Below are 18,808 nucleotides of genomic sequence, written 5' to 3'. Positions count from 1 at the left end.
CCATGAATCTTCTATAACCTTAGCTTGGAACTTCCACCCTGAAGTTGAGTTGAGAGCCACAGTCTCATCCTTTATGATGCGCTGTCACTAAAAACCACTAAATCATCAAATACTTGCAGGGTTTTTTCCTTCATTCTCATTGATCCTCTTTGAAGCTTTTCATCAACACTTAAATGCTACAGCCGTACATGTGGACAACGGAGTGCAGAGTCACAGGGTAAAACTCGTTCTTCACTACAAAAGTACCATCGACGGTACATTACAAATATTGACAGCATTTCTCTTATATTAATTGAAACCATTTACTTAGACCCTTTGTGTCTTTAAACCAGTGTTTGCCAGAGAGCAGGCGTTTCTGTGGAGCAGCTCAATGTCACTGGTCGACTAACTTCTCTCTGAGAGCCGTTAATTTCCCTGGGCAGAGCGCCAGATGCAATCAATACGGAGGAAATACGGCGTCCCCCGTTTTCTGCCTTCTGCTGTTTGATTCAATTTGTTCTTATTAAAGAACATCTATTTTAGTTCCCGTCTTTCCTCCACACTGTGGCGCCTTCTGCTGCTTCAAAACACGTTTGAACAAATGATCATCTGAAGCTCTCATGAACATTAGAACTCGGACAGAAACTAGCTGGATGAAGGTCATTTACCAACAAAATACATCTCACCCCTTTTTCCTTTACTACTCCACTCAAGTCAACGAGTTATCCACAGACTCCTGATGGTGTACTTACGCTGGCCCCAGCGGCCCGTGCGAGGGTTCAGGTAGTTAGGGTAAAGGCCATTGGGTCGGTCCATTTTGGCCAGCAGCTTACGGATGTGCATCACCTGAGGCCAACACAGGCTTTATGTTAATGGAAGATAATCGCTTTTTTTCCAACACTAATTACACTAAATCATTCTTTATGAAAAATGTAAAAGTTCTTTTTCATTTCCTCTTTCAATGAACAGGAGGGCATGAAAAAGAGCTGGTCTACAACTCAAGAAGCTTCAGCGACAGACGGAGTACCTTCTGGTAGTAGACGGGGTTTCCTGTCAGGTAGGTCAGGTGAACAAACTCCATGTGCAGAGTCCCAAACTCCGCCAGAATGCTGCTGCCTGCTGATGCCCAGCCCCAGTTCCGGCCGACACCGCTGCAACGGCCAAAGAAAGCAAACACCAACACACAGGAGTTCAGCTGCCACGACACGATCACTCTGAGAAGGACTATAAACATGGACTCCAGCTCACCAAAGCAAAAAATAATGTCCTCTACAGAACAGAATTTACTTTTCTTTGACATTCATTTGGCAGTTGTATTATTAATCTAAAAAGTCTGTTTTTTTATTAAAAAATATGTACTAAATTCTGAAAAATAAATGAACCCAATGAGTGATCAGTATAAAGATAATCCAAGAATGTTACTTTTCAAACGCTAAACTAGAAAACCATCCATGTGGTTGTGGAGGTGAGCTGGAGAACAGATTGGAAGAAACACCCATTAGATCACATGCGTCAAAGTCAAATTCTACCCGGCCCTCCAGATCATTTTATTTTATTATTATTAATGGCCCGATGTTATCTGGCGCTCATTTCTAACTTGTATAATTCTTAAAAAATATATTTCTATAAAGAGTAAAATATTGAAAGTTATTTAAGGTTTAAGTTGATTTATTCTGGAATAATATTCCTGCCTTTTTAGTATTCATAATTATTTTAAAAAGTTAGGATTTTAAAGTTTAATAATGTAGTTTTAGAGTGTTCAGTAAATGTTTATCCTGTTTGGCCTGCGACATAAGGTGTGTTTTTGATTTTGGCCTCTTGTGCGATGGAGTTTGACACTCCTGCATTAGAAGGTGCAGATCTCTGTCCAGGCTGTAGTGACCTCAGCATTTATTGTCAATATGAGACTATAGCCTCGTTTCCAATGAACAGTACGGTCTGGTATTTTTTGGACCCATTAAGTGATGACGACATTAGAAAGCACCAATATAGCGCTAAGTTAAGATAACTTTTCCAACGTTTGTAAGCATTTAGGTTTTTGTGGTTTCAATCTCGCCCGTAATCTTCTTCCAAACAACATTAAATTCCTGTCATACACGATGTACCAGAAGTATAACATCAAACAGACGAGCTGCTGGACGATCTCCGTTGTTGGTATTTTTCTAGTCATCGCACAACAATGACACAGTAGCGCTCTACACCCACACATGCACCGTGAAACAAACCGCTCAGTGGAAGTGAGGCTAAACTGAGGGGATATACTTGTCAGAATGAACTGGACCGTACCGTACTACTCCTTACTGGATACTGATACTGGACCACTCAGTGGAAACAAAGCTAAAGTTTCTACCTAGAGAAAATAAATCCATCGATCTGGAAGAATTGTACAAATATTCACATGTTTTAAGGGATTTACTGTCACGCTATGTACACAACAGGCATGTGTGGCACATTCAAGAATGTGGGTTTTTGTCTGCGCTTTTATAAGAATGTGCTCACATAGGTCTGTTGCTACTCTGATAACAGCGCTCGTACTCACAGCAGGAAGAGTCTTAGTGTCAAATGTTGATTCAGTGCAAATCTGGTGAATCTCGATCCAGACCGCTCTGTTCTGATATATGAAAGACTTCGTGTCATAGAGTTCCAGAAGCTGTTATTAATTTCTTCTTCGTGAGCAATCTTCAAACAGTTGGAACTTTCTTGTTTTGAAAAGGATGCTACCCATACGTCACTACCAAATCTGAGTTCCTGATTAATTGAAGTTGGTCTAACTTTTGATGCGTGTTAAATCACAGTGCATTTTGTTCGTACAGCACAAAACTGATTTAAAAACTTGTGCAGCACGAGAGTTTTTAACACAGAAGCCTGAAACGTTCCTAAATGTGAATTTACATAGATTATTCATTGAAAGCAGTCACTTGAAGGTGTGTTTCCCAGCCTGGTCAGAATGCAGCATTACATCAATGTTTTAAATGTATTGATTAAATATTGGGTTTCCTTATGACGACAAAAATATTGTTAAAAAACTAGTGAAGTACGACCTGTGGCTCCTATCCACGGCTTTAAAAACGACTTCAATTTAAAAAGACATCTTGATGGAACACTTGAGAACAAGTTCTAATTACAGTAACAAAATGTACACCATCCCAGGTATAGGTGATGGAAAGGAATTCTTTGGTAAATAAAAAAAAGAAACCTCTCAGTTAAATGAACACAAAAACAGACAAATAAGAAGCTGATCAGAGAAAAAAAACATTGTTTGCTGTTAAAACCATTTCTTGGTGTGGAACTAAAAGTACATGCGCTTTGGGAATAACACAAACAGGCGTGCTTATTGTCTTCTTCCAGCACTGTTTGTGAACACCCACGCAGCGCTGAGAAGAGGTCTAATCAGGCAAAAGCAGTCAAACCCCGTGTGGGTGGAGCGGGGATCTGCTGGAGCTTTTTAAGCCTTGCCAGGTCGATCTGACATTACTGCAGTTCAGAGCTGCAGCCACCATGTAGAAATGAAATGAAGCACTGTCATTCTAAAAAGTCCAGGAAGTGATAAACAATCCAAGACTGTAGAATCTTCTGTAAAGTAATCAATGTAAGCACATTCAGAGTTTTTAGTGCTCCATTATGTGTGTCTCTGGGGAGCTCTGACTTTGGTTGGTAAATGTGATTTTACTGTGGTGATTAAACCGGTGATACATGATTATGTAGGGACTTTACAGGAAAATGAGTGGTATTAAATCACTTCAGTGTCTCAGAATTTAGGCTTTGTGAAAACAACAAGAGAAAAGGATGTTTGGGATTACTTTAAATGTCTAATAAACCAGTAAGCATTTAATGGAATATTATATTGAAGCATCTACAAGCTTCAGTAGTGCTGCTGGGTTTTCATTTGCAAATTGAATTGAATTTTATTCATATCACAAGGGATAAATTCATGAATGACATTCATTTCCAGAATTTGTAAATGAGACAAAGATTTTAGTGTTTAAAACAGAAACCAGGATATGAAACAAAAACATGTTCAGATCAAACTTTAAAATCTTTTAAATCAATCCACAGACCATGGGCTCGCTGAGCACCAAGAAAACCTTCAGTTCAGTGCTTTCAATCTTCTATGTTAGTAAAAATGTTCATGTGGTCAAATGCAATGATGTGCTGGTGCCGCTCACCTCTTAAGGTTAACCATGGCCCAGGGGATTCCAGTGGGGGTGTTGAAGGCAGGAAGGAGCTTCTCAGCGAGCTGGACAGCTTTCAGTTTGAACACCTGGAGAGAAGAGATGGATGGGGATGTTAGGTCTGGAGAACTTGGAATAATTATTGCAGAAAAGAAGAGGTGGAAACGTTTTGAGGCAATCTGTTGGTAAGTGATGTATCAAAGACAAGAAAATAAACAAAATGTGCCACAACAACATAGAGTTTGAAGGGTATGAAGCGTTGAGGTCAGACTGCTCCAGCTGACAAAAGGAGAACAAACTACAGTCTGTTGACTTGCTGTTGTTTAATTGATGGAGTTTTATTGGATTAAAACAATGCAGATACATGTTAAGATATGATGTGATGTTTTACTGTAGACAAGCAGATGAAAGCTTTGAGTAATCCAGAGAAATCCATTGTTGTTGTCAAGACACAAAGTGAAGGAATTCTGCATCAAAACTGAAAGTGGCCAAGGGGAGACAGAGAGAGAGAGAGAGATTTGAACCTGATTTTTTTTAAAGCACCCACTGACTTTAAGTCCCCCTCTGATGAAAACCCTGTTTTTAGAGTTTTGAACATGTATTTGTGTCATTTTTCTCCTGAAAGAGAACAAACTAATAAGAAATCATTTTGTTTTTGCATTTCCGAGTATTTCTTCTTTTAAATCAATCAAACTGTCTTGGACAGACTCTGTTTGAATGAATGATCTTCTTTCCATCAACAGCTCTGCTGCACATGCACTAAACCCTCATCTGTTCCTAGTGTCTAGTTCAGGTTCTGGAGAAGAGAAGATGGTATCTTCACATTGACTGCAGTCAAATGAGCCGCCGTTCACATTTCTGTGGTCAAATCAGCTTCACTGGATTTTTGGTGTGAGTTTCATCCAATACTTACGGTAGCAGGACTGAGAACGCTGGAAAATCTCCACCAGACTCCACGGAGCTTCTTGATGTGACCACGGAAATGTGAACGGCGGCTCATTTGACCGCAGTTGGAAAGGATTGTAAATCAATGAAAGAGCATTTTGATGTTAGCTTTGATTATTTTATCAAGAACTCTGAGAAACCAATGATTGAATGTATTGATCACAGTCAATAAACATTGGAGAATTAGCTAAAAGAGTCTTTGGTGAACTGGAAGGAGAAAGAATCAGGATTTTGGAGGAAGTTCTGTCCATGAAGATCTTCACTTCCTCGTCCAGCTGATATCCGGATCAGAACCATACGGCTGGACTTTACCTATATTGATGGATGTTTTTATGTAGCAGTGAAGATTTATGCTAGAGAGACACAGAACTATCATAATCAGACAGGGGGGATCAGGGGCGGAGCACCAAAAGCCACGCCCCCTCAGAGGCTTCAGATCAACACGAAAAATGTCATTTTAAGACATTAAAGTTGTGGGATTTTAGTTAAAAACTTAATAATCCTAATTAAAACACTACTGGGAATGTTTTTTTTCTTAATAAAAAAAAAAAAATTATAGGGAGACTTTCAACAGAAATAGCTTACAATTTGATGATGCAGACATTTTAATCAGGTCATACTGGAGCTCACGCTGAAACCTAACTGTGACCCTGGTCAAACAAAGTGATCCAGTTTTCTTGCCGTTTCCAGCACAGAAGTGTTCAGTTTGTTGAGGAAAATGCAGGATTTTACTAACAACTTTGTGTACAAAAAGAACTGACATAACATCCATCCTATAATAACAGTACAGAGTGGAAATGGAATTATTAGCTAACCCACGGAGGAAGAGAGACTGATTTTAGAGCTGAAACATCACTTCATACTTATCAGGGTTTTAAATTGAGCATACCTGTTCTATGTACATTCTTTTAATGAAAGCTGTTTCTTCAAGTGAGACATGTCTTCCACGCCTCCCTAAAATACTGCATTTCAAACACAAACTGCCAAAAATATGTCCTCTCACTAAATATGAAAGCTCCAGAGCCGTTGTTCTGCAACCCAGCTGAAAATAAACCTGACAGGCGCAGTCGGACGAACAGCAAATGAGCTGCGTTTTGACAGCTGATGAGCGCAGAAGCACCGTGATAAAAGCAGCATGAATGAATCATGAACCCTCATCCCATGTAAACAACAGACTGAAATGCAAGTCTGGTAATGGCCCTGATAAGACAACAGCGGAAAATATTAGTATTTACCTTGAACACATTGATAAATTCCTGTATATTATATGGTTTTCTCCATCGTTAGTTAGTGTCTCTAAGCTGTCTCTGAGGTTTCAGTGCTTGTGACCCTGTGGTGGATGGTCTCGGCTCACTGTGAAAGGCTCTGATGACCCCCCATGACCCTGATCAAGATGGACATTGGTATTTTCCACAATGACAAATACTCCTGACACATTGAGTTTTCCCCCCCTTTTTTGCAATATAATACTAACTTTAAATGCATTCAAAAAACTTGATTTCAATAATGTAATTGCCATACTGGACTCCCCTCTTTAACGCAGGAGTTATGTTTCTAAATAACCCGTGATAGAAACCCCTAAAGTAGTCAGCTTTTATTATTAATATTTATAGATATTTAAAGACTGTAAACTTCCTCACTACACACTTTATACACTTTTCTCTCTTGTTTGAACTCTTAAAGTTCAAACCTAGATAGAACACCAAGTCTAATATGAGGAAGAAGATAGGAAAAGATAGCACTTTAATTTATCCCAGAAAGGAAACATTGCTTTGTTTCCATAGCTCCAAACACAACAGACAATAACACAGATACAAAAAATAAATAGCACTAAAAATACAATGAATTTAAAGTAACAGAATGAAAACAAAGATCTGCTACTGTATTTTAATCTATTGTAATATTGTTCGCAGTGCTCTTAATTTTTATTACTATTATGCAGTTTTGAGCCAAAATCAAAAAAGTTTGTTGCTGATGGAGAGCCTGAGCAGTAGGGGTGTGCCAAAATATCGATATTGCGATATATTGCAACATTTAGCCCTGGGATTGATTTTTGATGGGTTCTAACCAAGTATCAATCTTTTACTTTTGTTTGAAGAGGTTCTAAAACGTTACATTCGTCATAAGTTGGTGAGACGTTCCTTTGGAGGTAGGGGGGGGGGGTACACATGTTGCACCAATGTTCCTGGCAGCTACTTGAATTATTCAGTTTTTCTTCTGCTGTTTACAACAATTCTGCACAAAGTAGTAGCACTGCTGTTCATGCTTACTATTTTTAACACTGAATTTTACAGATAATTCCGATTCAATTGGTGTCAATGCTTGTCAAAGACATAGTATTACTGATTTCAGCAATAGTGCATGAGAGTGTCTATTATTTGCTGCATACAATTAGACACAAGTTGTTTATTATGATTATGTTTAAACTGAAAAATAAATGGGGATATATTTCCTAAAAAAATACGTGTTCTGTGTATTGCGAGTCATTAGATATGGTTTTTACCAATCATTGCATTGTCTTCTTCTTTCACGTTTCAGCTTATCCCTTTCGGGGTCGCCACAGCGTAACAGCACCCGCTGTGTCGCATCAGTGATTTGGCAGAGTTTTTACACCGGACGCCCTTCCTGACACAACCTTGTATTTGAGGGGCACAGGGACCCAGTTAGGCAGCAGCATCAAGGGTCTTGCCTAAGGACCCAATCTCGGTGGAGATCAGTGGACAACCCTGGGAATCGAACCCAGGGCTCCTGCATGCCAGCCCTTCACCTAGCCCACTGAGCCACCCAGCTGCCCAATCATTGCAGTCTTGTGATACCATGGATATCGTGAGCCATGTATCGCGTATCGCATCGTAATGTACCCAGTGATTCCCAGCCCTACTGAGCAGTGCATTTGTTTAACTTCTGTATTTGAAAGGATTTTATCTACTGGTGTTTCTCCACTCTAAGGACAGTAAACCTTGATGAACCACTTATGTGAACCAGTATTAAAAACTGAAGCGTTGGAATACTGGATTCAGTTTATGGCTGCTTTTAATGGAAGAGAATGGAAGACAGTTTGGCAATCCAACGTGTAATTGATAAGTGAACTACTAAGACCAGACCATAATGCAAAGAAAGACTGAAATATCTGAGTTTAAAGAGAAGCTTTACAATGGTGTTCATGCTGTTTTGAGGACAAGCTACATTCTAACACTGACACACCACCTCTACAACATCAAGGAAGCACCATAGTGGAAGCATAATGATGCGGGTGTGACTTGAACAGAAACAATGAAAAAAAAAACTTGGGGCTAAATCTTCAGCTTCCATCATTAAACACTTTAGAGTAAGAATCCATTCAAACTGCTGAGAGTAGAAAACACAAATAGGGAAAATGCCAAGGAGGGCGAATGCTGTATAAAACACTGTAATTAAGCTGCTACAGGGCCTTCAGAGTCATTAAGTAAGCAAACAGCATCATACATCATGGGACTGCAGAAATCTGGTGGCATTTTTGTCAATTGAAAAAGTGACTTTGTAAAAAATATAAATAAAAAAATAAAAAAAGAAAAGAAAAAGCAACCTGAAGAAGCAACATAACACCCGATCTAACAACATCTGCAAATATGACAAAGCACTCAGAACACAGGTTTGTGTTGAGGGGAGTTGTGCAGCCTGACAGCAGTCAGGTGGGGAAGGGTTAGAGGAAAGCAGTCCAGCAGACGGAGGCTGATTCATCCAGTGAGGCTGCCAAAGCAGGTTTAAAGCGACCTGATCTATGGAAAATTCCTGCTGTCTCAGAGTACGGGGGGCTGTAACACATGCGGCCGTTTGCAGAATGCTTAAGCAGCTTCTTGGGACACTGAGGTCAAACGGTGGAGTAAAAACATGAAATCAAACAGACGTGGAGGAGAAACAGGTATCTCAGGCTCATCTTAGATGCAGAGAGAAACCTGCAGATGAGCCAGTGTGTGAAAGAGGAAAACCTGATGTGCAATAAAACGGTGGACAGAGCCGAAGACTAAAACTATGCCGACAGGCATAAGAAATAAAAAAAATAAAGGAAGTGCCCTCAGAAATCCTGTTGGATTTTAATTCCAACAGAAATATAAAGCAAATATTAGTGATCAGAGATTGAAATGGTTAAATCTTATCCTATTCGAATAAAAGGTGCGTTTTTGTCATGGATGTCTACCTAAAATTATTTCCTGTGTACTGATCAGTTCATACTACAGTTAGAGTGATTCCCAGCCCCAGTGAAGATGCATTTTAGCTTGTTTTTATCAGAGGTTATAAATACTTTTAGAAAAAGTGAACAGAAGAAAATGTTCTTATTTTTTACTTTTAGGTATTTCCAGAAGCGACTGCTTGAGCTGCCAGGAAGACTCGCGTGGGGTAAAAAAAGTACGTCAGTCATAGATTTTGTGAGTTGTCCCATTAAAAAGATGAAAGAGGTCTGTGATGTAACCCTGGTTGTTAATGACAGAACTAAAAGGTCTCCTGCAGGTTTTAACCAGGTCTGCAGACATGGTGGCTGCTATTAAGGTCCATTCTGCCATGCAGATCTTCTCAAGAGTTGAGCTGTTTTGGGGCTATTGCTGAGTAAGACTGACTTTCAGCTCCCTCCACAGTTTCGCTATTGAACTGAGGTCAAGACTGACTAGATCACTCTAGAACAGGGACAGGCAACTCCAGGCTTCGCAGTGTCTGCATGATTTCCAGATATCCAAGCCCTAACAAAGATTGATTACCTGGTTCAGGTTTGTCCAGCCAACAAGAACATGCTAGAGCAAGGGATGTTGGAAAGCATGCAGGAATGCAGCTCTGCTCTAGAACCATGAAATGGTTTATAGATCAACACTCCTTGGTTGCCCAGATGAAGTGTTTGGGATCATTGTTTTGCTGGAAGATCCCACCACATTTCATCCTCAGCTCTCACTGATAAAAGGTTTTTCTCTAAAATCTCGCCACACATGACCCCATTCATCCTGCCCTATATACGATCAGTCAACCTGGTCCCCTTTGCAGAAAAACAGCCCCAAACCAGGAAAGTTCCACCCCCATGCTTCACGGTAGGGGTATAACAGATCACAAAAATCACGGTTCGGATTGTGTCACGGTTTTAGGGTCACGGTTCGGATCGTATCACGGTTCGGATCGTGTCACGGTTTTAGGGTCCCGGTTCGGATTGTGTCACGGTTCGGATTATGTCACGGTTTTAGGGTCACGGTTCGGATCGTGTCACGGTTTTAGGGTCACGGTTCGGATTATGTCACGGTTTTAGGGTCACGGTTCGGATCGTGTCAAGGTTTTTGGGTCACGGTTCGGATCGTGTCACGGTTTTAGGGTCACGGTTCGGATCATTTTTCGAATCAGTAAAAAGTAAAAACAACAGGAAAAAAATGAGATAAAAGCCCTAAATTACTCTTGAAAAGTTTCAATATATATATTACAGTCCTTCATATCATAAATATACACTCACGCACATATTACATCAGAACATTTGCTCATTGAGGATCCGTCATCCACCTGGTACACTCCCATACTTCGCGGTGGGTATAATGTTCCGATACTTCTTCCTCCAAACAGGCCAAGTCCAGTTTTTTCAAAGAGTTTTATTTTGATGTCATCTGACCACATGACATTCTCTAATCCTTCTCTGGATCATCCAGATGGTCACCAGAGAACTACAGAACAATAGGATGTTTGGACTTCTGTAGGATTTGATTCCATGACAGTGTGCTGCTATAGTGACCTTTGTTCCTGTGGTCCCACAGATCGTTCTTCTGTGCAGTTCCTATTTCCTCACCGTTCTACAGATCACGAGAGGTTAAGCTTCTTACCATGTGTAATTTATTAACATTTCATTGTGATTTCTGTAAATTACTTTGTCTTTCTGAATGTTTTTTTTTTTACAAAAAACAGAAAAGGTAGGTACTGCGAGACATCGCTGGCTGAATGATGACATTTGCCCATCATTTAACATGAAGTGATACGAGATATCATCATCCAATAAAGTATGTCCCATAGTAACTGGTTCTATGGTTTCTCATTGCATTTCATTTTTTTTTTTTTTTTTTTTTACAAATGGTTTCTGGAATTTTGTTTTGTTTTCCAAAACGTACTGCTGTTTTTCTAACATTTGTTTTGCTTTTTCAACTGTTGTTGTAATCTTTAAAATGTTTCTGTGTCGAGTGATTTGCTGACGGGACTTGCACTTCAGGGCCACTGTACAATTTGGATCAACACTATTCATATCAGGAAAATAACCATTGAAGCCCGACAGTTACAGAGAGACCACAGATCCTGGCTTGGACCTAAAGAGAATTTATGACCATTAGCTGCGTTTCTATTACATATTTGCACGTGCGCGCAGCGCAGCTTGACTCAGTGCAGCTTGCAGCGCAAGCCGGTTCAGCGGTTGTTAAAAAAAGGCATTCTAACAAGAAAACATCTGGACCCTTTTTTTTTCTGTCTGAAAACACGACAAGCCATTCAAGTTTCTGTAACAGCACTCGCGCTCATCTCAAAGGAGACTTCAGGCTCCAAGCTGCAAAAGTGCGGCTACTGATGAAGCGATGAGGAAATTTTGGTGATTTTACGGAGGAGCTGCACGATTCCGTAGGACACGCAATTTATGATGAGCTTTTATGCTGTGAGATCTCTCAATGCGTCCACTGTGCAGCGCTCAGGCCAGACACTTCATACCAAGAAGCGCATTTATTTCAAAAAAAGTGTTTCCATTACAGTTTTGCGATTAATTTCTATTTCGATACTCCCCAAATACCACCACCACAATGCGCAAAAACTTTTTTTTGAAAAATTTGAGTTTTTTCGAAATTTTGGTGTTTCCATTAGGAGAATTGATTATCGAAATTTCAATTTGCAAAATTTCAGAGTTAATGGAAGCGCAACAACTGACTCTGGACTTTATGCTCAGAAGCCTTTGGGTTCTGCAGCAGGACACAACATCTTCCAAACATCTCTTCATGTTCTGCTTCTTTTGTTTTAACGTGAACTCTATAACAAAATATATAGATATATTTAAAAAACAGGTTAGTACTTTTTCATTTGCAATCTAAAGCAAATAATGTATTTGCCCCCTCATTTTAGAAAGATATATTCCCTTTTAGATCAACATGAGTTATAAAGAAACAGTACAAGAATATTTTGTTCTACGTTAGAATGTCTAGCTCCAACATTGTTTACAGCCAAAAATAAGTCAAATCCAAAGGAGAACTGGCTGTTTCCTGGAGCACATCCTTATTTTGCATTCTTCCTCATGAAGATGATTAACTCTGACAGTTTGTCTGATCCAGCCAATAACAACCGATTTATGAAACGCATCTCTGCTGCACTCCCAACAAAACAAGCCCAGGGACCATCATTTCTCTCTTTGACACAGCTCCACATCACTCCAGCAGAATAACCTTCAGGTCCACGCTCATCTATTCTCCCCACATCATATTTACTTCAGAAAGGAGCCAAGATTAGTATAATAAGTGCTTCTGATATAAAAGCTTTTTACAGGAAGGCTGCTGAGAGAAGCAGCTTCGCTGTTTAGCCTTTTGAAATGTATGACCAGGCTCCAAAAAATCAATCACTACAAGACTTTAACAAACAAACATGGACTGAAAGCAGAAAACAAAGAGGAAGATGGGAAATTAATGTCATAAAATAAAAAATAAAAATAAAAATGCAGCAGACTTTTCACATTCATGTTACTGTAGAAAGGAAACTATGCAGTTTTGCATAAACCACATTTCTTTAAACAATTAATGAAAAGAACAAGAGAGCACTTACACGAGTAATTCATAATTCAAACTCAATTCAAATGTATTAATAAAGAAGTTACTGTTAAATTCTTTCTAGGTAAAAACCCTTTTGTATGACATCATCCCTAAAATTAATAATATGTCCTAGTTAGGAAGGTTTTCACTCAGCCAGATCTTAATTTGAGTTAACTAATGATCCACGTCAGATGTTACTGTCAGATAATATGACAGTAACATCTGACAGCTGCTGGCAGCTGGAGAGAGGGAAATGAGTGCAAAGTGGAATAATTTTAGTTATCTTCAGACGTAAACACCACTTCTCCTTTAACAACCAAGAGATTGACTCTTTCAGTTTGAATCCATTCAAAACGCTTAGACAAAGAAAAAAGCAGCTTTTAATGCCTTCAATTGTCTCGGTTTGTTGATTTCTTTTTGTTTCGCATCTTGATGCAACCTTGGTTGTAAATTGGTGCTTGCTAAAAAAAACTAAAATGAAAGGAATTTTGCAATCAACAAAAAGAGCAGTTGAGGATAACTTTAAACGTCTAAGCATCATTATGACAAAACTTCAATGCAGCAATGACATTGATTACTGATAATTGACTACAGAGAGGGAAATAAGAATCTGAGCACCATGTGATTTTGCAAGTTCTCACACTTAGAAATCATGGAGGGTTCTGAGATTTTAATCTTAGGTGAGTGTCCACTGAGAGAGAAATCACATTGTATGATTTTTAAAAACAATCTATTTGTATACTACTGCTGCCGTTAGTTTCAAATAAGTATTTGAAAACCCGATAAAATCAACGCTAACATTTGGTATCGTAGTCTTTGTTTGTGATTACACAAGTCAAGATTTTGGCCCACTCCTCCACACAGATCTTCTCTAGATCAGTCAGGTTTCTGGGTTGTTGCTGAAAAACCAGAGTTTGAGCTCCTCAAAAGATTTTCTATTGGGTTTAGGTCTGGAGGCTGGCTAGGCCACTCCCTGATCTGCCTCTTACAGAACCACTCCTTGGTTCTCCTGGTTGTGTGTTTCGGGTCGTTGTCATGCTGGAAGATTTCAATGCACTGACTGAGGGAAGGAGGTTGTTCCCCAAAATCTCTTAACACATGACCCTGCTCATCGTCTCCTTAATACAGCACAGTCATCCTGTCCCATGTGCAGAAAAACACCCCCATAGTCTGATGCTACCACCCCCATATTTAACAGTAGGGATGGTGCTCTTAGGACAACAGAACAAGAGAACAAGAAAGGTGTCCGGCAGGAGGTGCAAGCAGCTCCCTGACCTGGAGACCATCTACAACAAGCGGTACTGAACCAGAGCAAAGTAGAACCTCAGTCATCCCAACAGTGGACTCTTGTGTCTGTTAAGGTCAAGAAAATGTTTGCGTCCTGAAGGCAAACAGAGGAAAAGTAGATTCTCTTCACACAGGCCAATCGGAATACCTATTACCTATCTCTTGAACTCACTCCCACACACAACGCTATGTTCTACCTCAGCTGTTTCTTAGCAGGAAACTCACTTCCCTACAGGATCTTTAAACAGCATTCTCCTTTTATACACTTTCAACACTTAGCAGCACAAAGACACTTTTTACACTTTGTGACTTTAACAGTATCATTGCTGTGTATACTTGTATAGCTGTTTTCTACCTTCCTTGAAGACCCACAGCGCTTTACAGTTAACATAATAATTCCAGTATTATGTTAACGGTTGATTCTAAACTCCAATAGATTCTAAAGGACAAAAGTTACAGTATATCAAAGAACAGAAACACCGGAGCTCCGGTATTAAAGGGTTAATCTTGTTTTAATACCAGAAACTAATGAAGGACAGAAGCTGCACGATTCATAAACAGTTTAATTAACTTTATTTGTCTTTATTATAATTGTCTTTATTTTCAGTTAGTTTACAGCTAATGATGGTTAAGATGTGTGTTTCACATCCAGTTTGCCTTGACCCGATTAGTCGACTAATCGTGAAAAAATAATCTGTGATTAATCGACTATTAAAATAATCGTTTGTGGCAGCCCTAGTCTACATGTGTATGTAATATGTCATATGCACAAAGCAAATAAAATTCAAATGTGTCTCTTTCCTTTTTTGTTTTTACTATTCACAATCCCTCTTTACTTTTTCTAAATAATTGTTGTAACCGACAAAACTTTAAGACAGTCTGCTCAGAAAAGAATCCATCTATCCATTTTCTCAGCCTCCTTAATCCCTTTCTGGGTCATGGGGTTACTAGAGCCTTTCCCAGCTACTCTTGGGTAAAGGCAGGATACATTCTGACAGGCCACCAGTCAATCACAGGACCACACATTCACACAGCAAATGGATCATTTAGAATCATGAATTAACCTATGAGGCATGTTTTTGGACTGTGGGAGAAAGCCAGAGTGCTAGGAGAAAACCCACACATTCATGAGAACATGCTACCTCCATACAGAAAGGATCCTGCTACCTCCATACAGAAAGGATCCAGCAGGGATTTAAACCAGGACTTTCTCACTGTAAGGTGAAAGTGCTGACCACTACTCCACCGTGCTGCCCACAAATGGAAAAAATGTAACTTGAAATAAGGTGTACATTTTTGACAGCTTAAAAAAATGTCAACTTCACCAGTATATTGGCGTATATAGAACAGAAAAGATACAGGTTGTCAGCACATCTCAGATAAAATAATAAGGTCAGCTATAGTAACGTGTTTATCTCAAACAAAAACGTCATAACCCTAACACAAAGATTCTGTAATTTAAAATATCTTTCAAAAGTCAATGGCAATACTGAAATCTATTTTAAGAACTTGGAAAACAAAAGATTTTATGGCAGTCTTAGAATGAGTTGGATCCCTTTTGGGAACGCTTCACAAAAATCTCCATGTTCTTCCAAAAAACATTTTTCAGGAATGAGCATAAAGCCTGAGATCTTCACCCGCATTCCCACAGAAATAATTATCCAGACTCTGATGTTCTGGTTAAAAACAAGCTGGGATCTTATTCCCAGGCAGCAGAACTACAAAATCTCTTCTCACTGAAACGTCCCGTGGACAAACATTTCAAGGCTTATCTGGCCTTCTTTTCTGCTTATCCTTTTACTTCCTGATCCTTGAGTAACTTTTTTTTAGCAATGAGGAATCATTTTACCCATAAAACCCAAGCAAACACAATTCGTACACAGACAGCCTGGCACAGTCTGTGCTGTAAGGACCGGGCCACTGTTGGCAAGTAATTGGCGCCTCCTAAAAGGATTAGGGAGTAGACTGTGAAATGTGCTGAATGTGGATGCGTGGAAGAAGGCGCCCTGAGGGCCGAGAAAGGGAGATAGAATTAAGTGTGTGAGCGTGTGTGTGGAATGTGTGTCACTTTTATGCAGTCATCATCAGCTGATCAACTTGCTCAATAGAACATTCAGAGGCCTGACATCTATCATAGTTCCAAAGGACATTCAATCATATACGTCGCATTTTCTCAGATGAGACTAATGTCTTCATTATAACTGACAAACTTGCATTTTTTTCACTGAGACGTAACTGAAGTTATGCAGAAATGTTTTAAAAAGTCAACAAAGACCTCTAGGTTTTTCTAGTTTAGTGTTTAAAGTGTACCCAAACCCTAAATCGTCTTTTTTTTGGCTGTTGACATCTACAAATTGGTCTTTACAAGTGCTGTCAGTTGGCTGTTACCAAATTTTTCACAAATTGAAATAAACCTGTTTAATTTATGAAAATATAGTCAAAAAACCGAATGTGTGCTGCCCCTACAGGTTAAAACGAGGTATTGCAGTTGAATTTTGTGATTGGTCAACTTGTGCAAGTCCCAGAAGTTTGACATCATCATGCTCTGCAGCTCCAGCCCATCTTTGATTCTGCAAACGGTCGGTTGTTAGCTTTAGCCAGGTGTTTTGCCTTCAGTTGTCAAAAATCTACTGGCTTCTATAACTTTCCAGTGGACATGGAAGTTAGGGAACAGAGATTGGGTGCAATTGGCATTATATCCAGCTAACTTCATCTTGGTGATGGATTTGAACATTTCACTCTTGGATTGTTTGTTTAATACATTAGCCTTTATTAACTATGATAATAGCTGCATTTTACCACTCTCAGAGATGGGTCCACTTCGGCCCCGCAGCCCCACTGTCGGGCATTACAAAAGCAGCGTCCTGATCATTGATATATATTACTGGATTGGCCCTTGCCTATTCGCTGCTATAGACAGACGTGTGCGCACCGGGACCATTGCTACGCATTGAGTCACATAAACAGAATGCAGCTGTTTCAATGCAAGACATGCAGGCATCAACCAGAAAAATCGGGCTAGCTCCCTCACTTTTTAATCGATTTCCACAAAACATGGCTCAAATTAAAGCTTAGAAAATCATTGATGTTGTGGTATATTTACATTTTTATTATCTCTAAAAACTATGCAGTAAATATTGCAAGAACTGTGCCTTGTAGTGTTAAAGGTAACTTGCTGCTGTCAAATGAACAGATTTTGACTTTATGTCAGAATCTATAGAACTGAGCTTGTAAATGTAATACATATCAATGGTCTTGAGCCAGCAGCTCAAAACAATAAGGGTCTGGCCCATGAGCGCCAACCTCGGGAAAAGGGGGGGTCCTCAACCTCCTAAGAAAGTTCTGTGTAGACACTTGCATCACTTTGGCTGGTATCACTCTCCATATTGAAGATCCAGCATACGCTACATAAAGCCAGCTTAACTGTCAATCATAGATCCAAGCCACACCTCCGCCGCTCAGTCTGGCTCCACTAGCCCGCCCCCCCTTTTGACATTTTTCAAATCTAGGCTGAGAATGGAGTCAGCCTGCAACTACCTTGTTTGGTTATTCTTTAATGTGTCTCAACTGATGTCAGCAGAGAGTAATAAAGCTGTATTAGGTTCGAAATTTGAAGTTGATCTCTGCATTTTCATTACTCTGTAAAATGAAAGTTTAGTAATTTCTTATTTGATTGCTTTAACGTTTAAAAGAATAACTTCACAGCAAAAATATCCCAAAAATGCAGCTCTAATTCCTGCAACCTGGGCACCAGACCTTCTTGCCAACAGGACAACAGGCTCAGGCTGGTGGGGGGTCTGGTCTATGGACCGTGAGACGATGTTTTCACAAATGAACTGCCACAGTGGAGATCAGGCCCAAGCCTCACAAAGATTCTTTGTAACTAGTCTGTAGGACTTTCTGCAGCCGTCCCACTCTTCTATTCTCAAATCTAAGGGCAGACCCTGAAAGAAAAACATTTTCCAAATAAAAGATGGTGGAACAAACTTGTTCAAAATATTTATAGGGATTAAAAATGTAAAAAAAGAGTAATTGAAAACAGATTTGTATGATTTTGTTTTGACATCATATATGGCTTTAGGAATTATATCTGAAAACTAAGCAAATTTCAATCAAAAACTATTGCTGGATTTGTAAGCTGAATTTTGCACGAGTTTCATGTTAATTCAAACATTAGTTTCCTTTCCTTCAATGTTTCCCTTTGATCAGATCTCGTCTTCCCCTCATTAACGTAGCCCTCTTGACCAGATTCTTCTCCTTTCATCTCATCGTTGCACAGTCCATTTCCTCACATTGTTTCACTATTCATCTCCATGCAATGTTTGCAGCTTTTTCTATTAAAGTTCTACTTTCTCTTTTGATTAAACTTGCATTCCTGCAGTCCCCATGTTTTCTAGGCTAGGAGATTTATTTACAAAGGTAGATGGAGAAAGCAGATCTGAAATTAACTTTCTCCCCGTTTGTTGCACCATCTTGGTTTTCCTCTTCCCTGTGTGGTTGCTTGCCTTCTGGCACAGCAGCAGCAGTAACTGAGCATGTCATCAAAGCAATATCTGCTAGAAAGAAAAGCTTTCCCAGAGGACGGGAATCAGAAACAGCTACAATCAGCTGGCATGGCCTCAATATTCACTGCTCTTTTGGTTGCTATTCAAC

General features: G+C 39.5%; 1 protein-coding gene across 2 annotated transcripts in view; it reads right to left on the bottom strand.

The window, feature by feature from the left end:
• Positions 1 to 18,808, bottom strand: part of man1a2 (mannosidase, alpha, class 1A, member 2) — a 119,149-nt gene that overhangs the window by 22,429 nt on the left and 77,912 nt on the right. For both annotated transcript variants that reach the window (XM_024260564.2, XM_024260565.2), the window contains exons 7-9: positions 4,146 to 4,240; positions 1,007 to 1,130; positions 732 to 825 (exon numbers count right to left, since the gene is read on the bottom strand). In XM_024260564.2, coding sequence (XP_024116332.1) covers positions 732 to 825; positions 1,007 to 1,130; positions 4,146 to 4,240 — 313 coding nt within the window. The remainder of the gene's footprint in view (positions 1 to 731; positions 826 to 1,006; positions 1,131 to 4,145; positions 4,241 to 18,808) is intronic.

Source organism: Oryzias melastigma, linkage group LG21 (assembly GCF_002922805.2).
Source record: "Oryzias melastigma strain HK-1 linkage group LG21, ASM292280v2, whole genome shotgun sequence".
Taxonomy (NCBI): Eukaryota; Metazoa; Chordata; class Actinopteri; order Beloniformes; family Adrianichthyidae; genus Oryzias; species Oryzias melastigma.
Note: the sequence above shows the minus strand (reverse complement) of the source record. Positions and strands in the feature narration are given on the sequence as shown.